The sequence below is a fragment of the Tachysurus fulvidraco genome, chromosome 20 (genome assembly GCF_022655615.1).
Source record: "Tachysurus fulvidraco isolate hzauxx_2018 chromosome 20, HZAU_PFXX_2.0, whole genome shotgun sequence".
Taxonomy (NCBI): domain Eukaryota; kingdom Metazoa; phylum Chordata; class Actinopteri; order Siluriformes; family Bagridae; genus Tachysurus; species Tachysurus fulvidraco.
Genome location: NC_062537.1, coordinates 2332594 through 2343459, shown reverse-complemented (window position 1 = coordinate 2343459; position 10866 = coordinate 2332594). Strand labels below are relative to the sequence as shown.

At 43.2% G+C, this 10866-nt stretch overlaps 3 protein-coding genes across 3 annotated transcripts; all 3 read left to right on the top strand.

The window, feature by feature from the left end:
* The first annotated feature begins 387 nt into the window (after positions 1-387).
* Positions 388-5209, top strand: foxred1 (FAD-dependent oxidoreductase domain containing 1). The gene is made up of 11 exons (XM_027158546.2): positions 388-624; positions 1584-1804; positions 1894-2004; positions 2137-2255; positions 2816-2910; positions 2986-3087; positions 3235-3311; positions 3510-3670; positions 3768-3897; positions 4135-4239; positions 4474-5209. The coding sequence occupies exons 1-11, from the start codon at positions 489-491 to the stop codon at positions 4726-4728; spliced, it is 1512 nt and encodes a 503-aa protein (XP_027014347.1). The 5' UTR covers positions 388-488; the 3' UTR covers positions 4729-5209.
* A 29-nt stretch (positions 5210-5238) lies between these two features.
* dcps (decapping enzyme, scavenger) lies at positions 5239-7839 on the top strand. The gene is made up of 6 exons (XM_027158547.2): positions 5239-5434; positions 5876-6026; positions 6178-6323; positions 6559-6672; positions 6796-6906; positions 7152-7839. Exons 1-6 carry the CDS (start codon positions 5264-5266, stop codon positions 7416-7418), a joined length of 960 nt encoding a protein of 319 aa, XP_027014348.1. The 5' UTR covers positions 5239-5263; the 3' UTR covers positions 7419-7839.
* Positions 7840-8658: 819 nt separating this feature from the next.
* Positions 8659-10801, top strand: kcnj1b (potassium inwardly rectifying channel subfamily J member 1b). The gene is made up of 2 exons (XM_027158720.2): positions 8659-8961; positions 9104-10801. Exon 2 carries the CDS (start codon positions 9106-9108, stop codon positions 10231-10233), a length of 1128 nt encoding a protein of 375 aa, XP_027014521.1. The 5' UTR covers positions 8659-8961; positions 9104-9105; the 3' UTR covers positions 10234-10801.
* The last annotated feature ends 65 nt before the right edge of the window (positions 10802-10866 follow it).

Sequence of the window (10866 nt, the reverse complement as noted above, 5' to 3'; positions counted from 1 at the left end):
AATACTATACCAGCTAATAAACAAGGACGATGACTTGCGATTTAATCAAACAGCTCTTTGTTTTAGTCATTTTTGGTGTAAAACGATATATTTAAGGCCACGTTGTCGTGCTGACTTGCATTCTCGAGACCACCTGCACGCCACGGTGTCCGTCTTCACCACAAATTCCAAGTGCTCATGGGAAATGTAGTTCTTAGAGCGCTGCAGGAAATCGCGTAAAGACGCTAATACAGCGTGAAATGTCCGGACAAACGTTTTTGGTTGCAGATAATGTTCTCAATGTGCAATACCAGGGTCCACTACTAAGAAACACTGAGTTGTAAATAAAAACCCACGGCTGAAATAAAGTAACGAAATACACTTCCGGGATCAACGTAGAGAGGCGTGTTGTGACGTTTGCACAAAGGGGCGGGGCTAAGGCCGCTCGTCGTGTGTATTCTGTGCGTGAGTCGGTTGAAGATCACAGCAGGAGTCGGTTCACTGTAGCGATGTCCAGTTGGCAGAAAATCCTGTTTAATCGCCACAGTTACAAAGCGTTGGCTTTAGTCAGCTCTAATCGCTGCAGAGTAAAAAGCAGTCGTGTCTTCAGTACAGGGAGAAATGTGGGGAAAGACTTCATCTCGGGTGAGTTTGAGCTCTATTTATAAAACAAACTACTCCAACCAATCAGACTCCTCTGTTCACACGATCCCAGATCAGTCAGACTCCTCTGTTCACACGATCTCAGATCAGTATGACTGTTCACACGATCCCAGATCAGTCAGACTCCTCTGTTCACATGATCTCAGATCAGTATGACTGTTCACATGACTCGCCAAGACTCCTCTGTTCACGTGATCTCAGTGCAGGAGTCGTACTGATTTGAGATCAGTATGACTCCTCCATTGAGATATGTTGACTCCACTGTTCACCTGATCTCAAATCAGTCAGACTCCTCTGTTCACCTGATCTCAGATCAGTCAGACTCCTCTGTTCACCTGATCTCAGATCAGTCAGACTCCTCTGTTCACCTGATCTCAGATCAGTCACTGGTCATTTATTATAGTAGATCTGTTCAGAATCTGAAACTTCACGTCTTTATTTCTGTTAATATTCTGTTATATGTGGACTGAGTGCATGTTAAAATAAAGACTTGTTTGTTTCCTTTATAACTTTTATAATCTTGAATTTAATCGCTTACAAATCAACTCCTTCCTTCCTTCCTTCCTTCCTTCCTTCCTTCCTTTACTCACTCTCATATTTCCTTCCTTCCAAGTTTCCTACTTTCGATCTTTTCTCTCAAATTTATTTTCTTCCTTTCTTTCCTTCTTTTATTCTGAGATTCCTTCTCACCTTTCTTCCTTTCTCTGAACCTTCCTTCCTTTCTTCCTTCCTTCCGATCTTCCTTCGTCCTTTCTCTCCTTCCTATCGTCATCGATACAAAATCATTTCTTATGGTTTTCACCTTCTAATTAGTGATCATCCTTCTATCCAGAAGTGCATGCAGAAAATAAATGTTTTTTTCTTAATCGCCTGATAAACAGAAGAGTGTTGGATTGTAAAGAAAGTGTGTAAAGGAAATGCATATATTTTTTCCACCCTAGATCTTGAGAACCAGTTTAAAGCGTTTCGTGAGAAAGCGAAAATGGCGATGCCAGGCAGTGACTGGAGCCCGATCGAGCTGACCCAAGGCCTTCCACCTGAACGCGCCGACATCGTGATCGTCGGAGGTGGAGTGATCGGCTGGTCCATCGCTTACTGGCTGAAGAGCAAACTGAGGTCTCAGGATTCACTGAGGGTGCTGCTGGTGGAGAAGGATCCCACCGTGAGTCTCTCTCACCTGAGCTGCATGCACTTGCAAAGTTCTGCTTTTTCTTCTTATTTCAGTTTCTCCCCTTTTTTTTTCTTTCTCAGTACAGTCAGGCCTCCACGGTTCTCTCTGCTGGAGGAATTCGGCAGCAGTTCTCGCTGAAGGAGAACATCCAGCTCTCTCTGGCCTCTGCTAACTTCATGAAGAACATTAACGTAATCCTTCACCGCTCCACTCATGAGTTTATCAGGATTACACGAGACGTAATCCTCGCTCTGACCAGACCACCGTCATGACTTCGGTAATGGTGTGAAAGTGGTTTAGGATTTGACTTTCCCTTTGTGCAGGAACATCTCCACGTGCTGAATGAAGATCCCATCGACCTGCAATTTAATCACTCGGGTTATCTTTTCCTGGCCAGTGAAGCGTCGGCGCACATTATGGAGGAGAACTACGCTGTTCAAAAGTGAGCAACATTAATTAATACAGTATGGTTCATATCTTACAGCCATAGTGTTAAAACAAATGAATCTTTTTAATGCTTAAACAGTACAATTAGTTTACTGGTAAATAAGGAAACTAGCTTGACAGTTGAATCTCGATGAGTTAAATCCCAGTGAGTCGAGTCACAAAGAGTCAAGTTCAAATTAATGGGGCAGAGTCTGAAGGTGAATCAAGGTGATTGACCCAGAGTTGAGATTCAGTTCATTTGAGCGAGTCGACTCGAAGGCCCACCGAGTCGACTCGAAGGCCCACCGAGTCGACTCGAAGGCCCACCGAGTCGACTCGAAGGCCCACCGAGTCGACTCGAAGGCCCACCGAGTCGACTCGAAGGCCCACCGAGTCGACTCGAAGGCCCACCGAGTCGACTCGAAGGCCCACTGCGAATCACCAAGAGTCAATTCAAGTAACAATTAATAGGGCACAGGGTCGCGTTGATTCCCTTGGAATCTTGTGGTGGCTACTTGAGACCCACATTACACTGAATCTATATTAATCTTTTCTATCTTTTTTTTTACCTATTAGAGAATTCGGGGCTGAAGTCACCCTGCTGTCACCGACACAGCTGAAGGAGAGATTCCCCTGTCTGAACACTGACGGCGTTGCTCTGGCATCTCTGGGTACTTTGATTTTCTGAGCTGGTAAATTTTAACAGTGTGCTAATGACACCGTACTGAATGTCGTCTGTTCACCAGGACTCGAGAACGAAGGCTGGTTCGACCCTTGGACGCTCTTGAATGCCTTCAGACGGAAAGCCATGTCTATGGGAGTGTATCAGTGCTTCGGAGAAGTCACAGGTTAACCTTTTAAAAAAAAATCCTTTTACATAACGTATTAAAGGCAGTGTGGTCGTCTGTAGACGTCTGTTAATCATAACCAGGATCATGTGTGTTGTGCGTTTTCTGCATTTCATTTATTTATTTTTTTATCTCATATTTTTTCAGGATTTAGATGCTGGACACAAAATGCAGAAACCATGGACGGAGACCTTCTCAACTTAAAAAGGATCAAATACGTTAATGTGAGTTTGATCCCTTAAAGCAAGAGCAGAACTCTTTAATAATATAGTGGATACGGATCTTACACAATAGTTAGCCCCGCCCACAGTATCTGATTGGTTAACGAGAAAAATATTGTATCCTGATGCATTACACAGCAGTTAGCCCCGCCCACAGTATCTGATTAGTATCTAATAAGCTCAGCTGTGAGTCTGTTGCAGGTTCAGATGCCTAACAGTTTGGAGTACCAGCCTGTGGAGTGCGCTGTCGTAGTGAACGCGGCTGGTGCCAGCTCTGGGAAAATCGTCGACATGCTTGGCATCGGACGCGGCATGAAAACCGGTGAGGCGGCCTTTCGGTTACCTGTAGAACCCAGAAAAAGGTAGTGTGAACATTTGATGACGTTCTGAACGAATCAGAAGGTGATGTTACTTTTCTCTAAGTGCATGAAGGTGCTTCTGTACTCCAACCACCTGCAGGTACATTTACGTGGTGCATTGTCCCGACGGTCCGGGCCTGGAGTGTCCGTTTCTGATCGACTACTCTGGGTTTTACCTGCGCAGAGAAGGCCTTGGAGGAAATTACATCGCAGGGATGTCACCAGAGGAGGTGTGGCTTAGATCTGTGGCTGTCTAGAGTTAATACTAACGTAACGCTGTTTTAGAAGAATTCCAGAGTTTTCATGATGTCATGCAAAGATTTTTAGTGACACCAAAATAAACTAAAAGTAAATGTCCAAACATTTCCATGACTCCATAAAGGATGGGGAACTGATGTATTTATTTATTTATTCATAAGGTTACATTGAAATTGAATTTCTCCTGTACGTTCTTGTTTGTTGACCAGAACGAGGAACCGGACTGCAGTAACTTGGATGTGGACCATGAGTTTTTTCAGGAGAAAATCTGGCCTCTTCTGGCACGTCGACTTCCTGCTTTTGAGAGTCTGAAGGTGAGAAACCGCAACAAACTGAGCCCCAATTCACCTGAGCCCCAAATCACCTGCTTGAACATTCTGTACTAAACACGAGACATGGCTTTATCCATTGAACATGCAGCTTTAGATCTCTATTCAGTCGTACACTGGGTGCATTATGGGTAAAACTATCCTGTAAATATTTACTCACCTGATTACTGAGATCTGATATAAATAAATGAGTGATGGACAATTATTATTTTTCACCAGGTGTCAGGAGCATGGGCAGGGTTTTACGACTACAACACTTTTGACCAGAACGGCATCGTGGGTCTGCACCCGTTGGTCAACAACATGTACTTGGCGACGGGTTTCAGCGGACACGGGCTGCAGCACTCTCCCGCCGTGGGCCGCGCGGTGGCCGAGCTCATCCTGGATGGAGGTTTCAAGACCATCGACTTGAGCTCCTTCGACTTCAGACGCATCCTCAACCAGGAGCCCATGCTGGAGAGGAACATCGTGTGAAAAGAAATGAAATAAATAACCAAGGGCTGAATGAAGTACAGACAGATCAGATCACCCCTAAAATGCGCTTTGATTTAATTCTCAGTCTGCTTGCTGGAGAATCGATTGCGGATGTGTTTTAGCATCATAATAAAAATCCAAAGAGAACAAAAATTGTAAAACGCTGCAGCTAATTTCTGAAAAGAATGCAAACGTCGTGTGTGTGTGTGTGTGTTTGTGTGAAATTTCTAGATAGAAGAAAAAAGTGTGTGAAATAAATATATTAGTATTAAACCGTGTACATCAGGTGTTCACATCAATTGTGTAAAGATTATTGTGCTATACCATTCTTCACCACAAGGGGGTATCTAACAAATTTTTAAATGATTTATATAAGTATGGTCTAATTGTTGTAGTTATTGTGCTTGTTAAATGAATGTACCTTTTTTTTAAAATTTGTGCTTTTTGTACTGCTTCAATAATAAAACAAAAGTTATATAAATATTGATATTTTTCTTCTTAAACGTCATTGGACCTTTTGGGTCACGTGAACAAAATGGCGGCGACTCTAAATAGCGGAGAGTCAAAGACACAGAATGCAACAAAGCGACTTAAAACGGATGAAAATGATGGCGAGGCCGCAGCGGAGATCTCCGTATCGGGGTTTAAAGTCGGACGGATCCTCCGCGACTCAGCCAGGGAGAAAAACATTTTCGTGCACGGAAAGGTACGAATGATAAAATAGCAGGAAGACGCTGAGTTAGCCTGTTAGCTAACGCAGCTCATGGGCTGCGTCCCGAACCGCTGTTTGTTGTCTTCATTAGTGCACTAGTTAGTGTGAGATATAACGGCGTCTACGGTCTTTCTAGTGCACTACGCGTCTAAGACTTAGTTGTTTAGGATACGGCCCACTTTACCATTTAGTTACATAGCACTAATAATAATAATAATACATTATGATTGCAATTAATTTTCCAGATACAAACATCTCAAGAGTTTTGTGTTAAGGCTTAAACATTGATTTTTAAAGACCAGGAACACATTTTAAATATTTTTTTCTCTATTTTCCAACTCCATTTCTCCAACATTACACTAGAATATAAAAGATTTATTATTTTATTCTCCATTTAATCCTCTTTTGGCTGTGTATTTACTCACCTTTCATCAGATTGATGACCAGGACGCCGTTATCATCCTGGAGAAAACACCGATCACACAAGACGTCCTTGCGGAGATGTTGAAGAAGAGCACGCAGCTGCTGGAGATGAAGAACGACATCTACAGCACCTTCCAGCTCCAACCTCCACCGCATCTCAACGGTAAGAAACCTAGACGTCCTTCAGACTGACATCTGATCCTGGCTACACTTCTTCAGAAGTAGGCCTTGATGTGTTTTGATGTATTTACGGTGTATTTTCTGCTGCAGATGCGTCCGATAGTATTTAAGATAAAGTTTTTTTTTATTTGCAGGAGTTAAGACCACTTTGATCTGTCCAGCAACGGAGAAACACGTGAAGAAGTATCAGCGTCAAGAGACGTTCCTCGTCGAGGAGACAGAGGAAGATTATCAGTCCATCACACTTCCGTTCATTAACAGCCAGAGCTTCAGTGTGCAGGTCGGTCATGTCTCTGTACTGCTCTCGTCACCATTTCCACCGACATTTAGGTTCACACCTCTGCGTTTTGCGTGCGTTTTAATAAAATGTTGGTCTACTTGGCTGGTAAACTCACCAAAAACTCCTCCTACTTTACACGATAGGAGTTACATGATAGGAAAGTTTGTCGTCGAGTCATTGAGAAGCTTTTTGTGGACTGTGTCTTAAAGAGACGGTTGTTTTTTTTTTCTCACAGTGGGTTTACAACATCTTGGAAAAGAAAGCGGAAGCCGATCGCATCGTTTTCGAAGATCCAGACCCGCGAGACGGTTTCGTGCTGCTTCCAGATTTCAAATGGGACCAAAAGCAGGTTTGTTAAGATGTGACTATAAACGATCGAAATGATTCATTTACTAAATATCAAAACATGATCATATCATCAAGACGTAACAGCTCTATAGCGCTTTATGGTTTTAAACGTCCGTCGTTTCAGGTCGACGACTTGTATCTGATTGCACTTGTACATCGAAGGGACGTGAAGAGCTTGAGAGATCTCACTCCTGATCATCTGCCTTTATTGAGAAACATCCGGGAGAAAGGACTGGTAAGTGTGACAGAGGAAACATGGATAACGGAAGCTTTTAATTGGGAGTCTAAAATGATCATTTCTTTATGTTAAATGTGAAAGAGTTTAATGACGAGGCTTATGCTAGACAGCAGAGTATATACAGGGCAAGATCTTTCTCTCACTCGCTGGTTTTTGTTACGAATTTATTCTTCGTGTTGAGGAATACAGCCCTCGGTTGTGTGTGGTAGTATATGTTTAAAATGCCCCCTGACCCCTAACAGGAGGCCATCATGAAGCGCTACAGCGTCCCGGCGTCCAAACTGCGAGTCATGCTGCACTACCAGCCGTCCTACTATCACCTCCACGTGCATTTCATCACACTGGATTACGAAGCTCCGGGGTGCGGCGTGGAGAGAGCTCACCTGCTCACCGACGTCATCCAGAACCTGCAGGACCAACCGGAGTACTACAGTAAACACACGCTGACCTTCCCCATCCGGGCGGACGACACGCTGCTGAGCAAGTTCAGAGACGCTGGGAGAGTCTAGACTTTTACTAGCGTGTGTAAAGTATCACTGTAACTCACCGTCAAACCTGTGGCTACAGCGGCGCCGTGTGTTGTCCGGGTTATAAGGTGGAATTTACGACGACGCACCTGATTTTATTTTATTTTATTCTACTCATTCCTTGTGAATAATCACCATTTCTTCCTTCACCAAAAAGGAAAAAAAAAAACCCGAGACGTTCACCGAAGATCTCTGACGAGAAAATCAGAAGCTCTTTTCTTGTGTTTATATAAAAACACAATATACACATCTGTAATAATGTATCGGTTATTTTAGGACTGTATGTATCGTAATACGTAGGGAAACAAAAACGAATGAAGTGCGGCGATTAAATAAAGTATTATTTCATTAACACCGGTGGAAGAAAACTGCTTTTTAATAAAGTTTTCCCTTTTGTACAGTCTGTGCTCTTATTCTCTGTATTTTTGTCCTACATACATCTCCGAAACGACTCGAACCGGATCCCTAGGAGGAAAGATTATTAAAATAAAAAAAAGGTATTTTTCTTTTCTTTTTTTTTAAAGCGCAGTGTCCCCGGCTGTGCAAAATCCGTTGAGTTGCAGCCGAGGGGCCTCTTTGACAGAGTCGAGGAGCCTCTTTTGAGGAGTTCAAACTTGTTAGACACACACACACACACACACACACACACACACCTACACACACACACAAATCTCTTTCGAAAAACTCTACAGCTTCAAAAGGAAGCAGTTTCTATAATCAGATTATAGTGTGTGGGTTTTAGTCCCAATTCTGCCAGAATGTGTGTGTCTGTACTCTATGTATATAATAATTAAATACCCTGTTTGAGATCCCGTGCATAACGTGACACTTTAACTGTGCTCAGGTTTGCAAACCGTATCGATTTTCTATCTCTTAAGTTATAGTTCTGGACTGTTTTGTGTCCCGTACGCAAACGCAGCAAAGCAAAGTGAATATTTACGCAGACTACGTGATACTTTTGCCTATAACCGACTTTATTTCCGTTTATACGGAATATCCTAGCGTCCTGAGAGCGTGGACGTGAAAGAGGTGTGTGTAGGGTTTAGAGGATAAAGGGTGAGTGAGAGCGAAGGCTTGCTTTGTGAAGGTTTAGTTCCCTCATGGGTAAACTCCCAAGCAGTGGGGAGGGGGGAGGGGGGGCTCTTTGGGGGGTTTTTGTTCATTTTTTTTTTTTTTCATTAGTTGCGGTTGGTTTTGAAAAAAAAAAAAGAACAACCCCCCCCCCTCCAAAGAGCCATGAAACCACGTACACGTAAATGTTCAGTCAGTTCAAGAAGTTACCGTGATCGCGTGTGGGTTTTTATTATTTAGCTGATTTTTAAGATTATGTAAAATGTATTGAAACACGTTTCCTCTTTGTAAACAGCGTGCCATGTGCCTGGGATTAGGGCATTGCAATGCGGATTACTTTTTTCGAGATTCGCCGATGGTGTTGTGCTAGACGGAGATGTTGGAAGGACAGAATTTTCACCTAGTTAAACTCGCTCGTATTTGGTAGATCTACTGCTAAACTCTGTGAGTGAAGGTAAGTTACTTTTCACTATTGGATCTCACTAATCAAGCTGGTTGTTCATGTCTAGTAAGTCATCGATGGTCGATCTGACGGTTAGGTATCACATCATAGCAGAATTTCTCTACATGAATGTTTGCTTCTTTTTTCCTGAAAGGAATGTTGCAGTTCATCCGCAAGGAAGTTCACGATCACGTAGCAGAACGAAGGATTCGACGAACGCGGCTCGTGACCAAGGACGGACACTGTAACATCGAATTTGGCAATGTCGCGTACCACAGTCATTTTGCTTACCTGATGGACTTTTGGACCACCTTTGTTGAAATCCGATGGCGTTTTGTTATACTTTTATTTGTCGCTGCTTTCACAGGGAGCTGGTTCGTCTTCGGCCTGCTGTGGTACCTCATTGCAAAAAGCAACGGGGACCTGGAGGGAGAGAAAGTTCCTGATGGCCATTTAAAGTGTATCGAAAATGTAAGCGGTCTCACGAGTGCCTTTCTTTATTCTTTAGAGACACAGACTACAATCGGATATGGAGGACGTGCTTTGACGGGTCACTGTGTCGAGACCGTAGCCCTTCTGGTCGTCCAGTCTTTAATGGGCGCCATTATAAACTGCTTCATGTGCGGCCTGATTCTGGCCAAAATCTCCCTCCCGAAAAATCGTGCCAAGACTGTTACCTTCACTGACACGGCTGTGATCTGTTTGAAAAACGAAAGCCTGTGCTTACAGATCCGAGTCGCTAACCTTCGGAAGACGCTGCTCATCGGCAGCCATATTTACGGCAAACTCTTGAAAACCAGCCTCACCCCGGACGGAGAACCTATTATTCTGGACCAGGTCAACGTTGACTTCCTGGTGGACGCTGGTAAGGACAACCTATTCTTTGTTTGTCCGCTGACGCTTTACCACGTAATTGACAGTTCCAGTCCATTTTCGGAGATGACTGCTGATACACTTCAGCAGCAGGACATTGAGCTGGTGGTCTTCTTAGAGGGCATGGCTGAATCTACAAGCTCGTCGTGTCAGGTTCGCACGTCCTACATCCCACATGAGATCCAGTGGGGTTATTGCTTCCTGCCCATCATCTCGCGGACCAAAGGAGGCAAATACCGTGTTGACTTTTCAAATTTCTCCAAAACTGTTCCAGTAGCCACGCCTCACTGCCCCAGCTGCTATCTAAACGAACCCAGCAAAGAACTTCACCAGCATGGACAGCAAGGCATTGACAACCCTGGGTTTGAGGTAGTTACTACTGAAGATTTGGTGGACAATGTACAAATGTAGAGAACTAGAAGCTGTGTACATGTTAGTGCTTATTCTGCTATCACACACAAATCTCAGGTAGGGTGCTGGAAAAAAACGCTAAAACGTGCTGGAAAGAGTTAAGAACCCGTGGCCTAGAACAAAAGGCTGCTTTGGAACGATACAACACGGCCGAATCTTTAGTAGGCATCACTGTTTAGGATCGAGCTGACAATTCATTAACAGTTTGCCAGTATAAAATTGTTTTGATTATTTAAAGGATAACTAAGGTGTTCCTCAGGGTTCTGCATTAGGGCCTCTCCGGTTTTCCATACGCATTTTTTCTTTGAAAGATAACAACATTGTAATAAGCTAATCTTTACCGAAGATGATATAGAACTAATCTATTGACTTTCTATCGCAACTTAACGTTTAAAATGAATACAAATTTAATTTGTATTTTCATCTGCAAATCAGCCTGAATGCCAAATCATTCCTTCAAGTTTTTCTCTTACCCGATTTGTACAGATTGCAAAATTGCTTCCAAATACAAATGCTGAAGTTGACACCATTTCTATTTTAATTGTAAATAATAAATGCATCTAACAAACGTATCCTTTCGTTGAGATGGTTTGTGTAATTTGCAGAGATGTTTGGTCGTTTTTGCTAAATGCG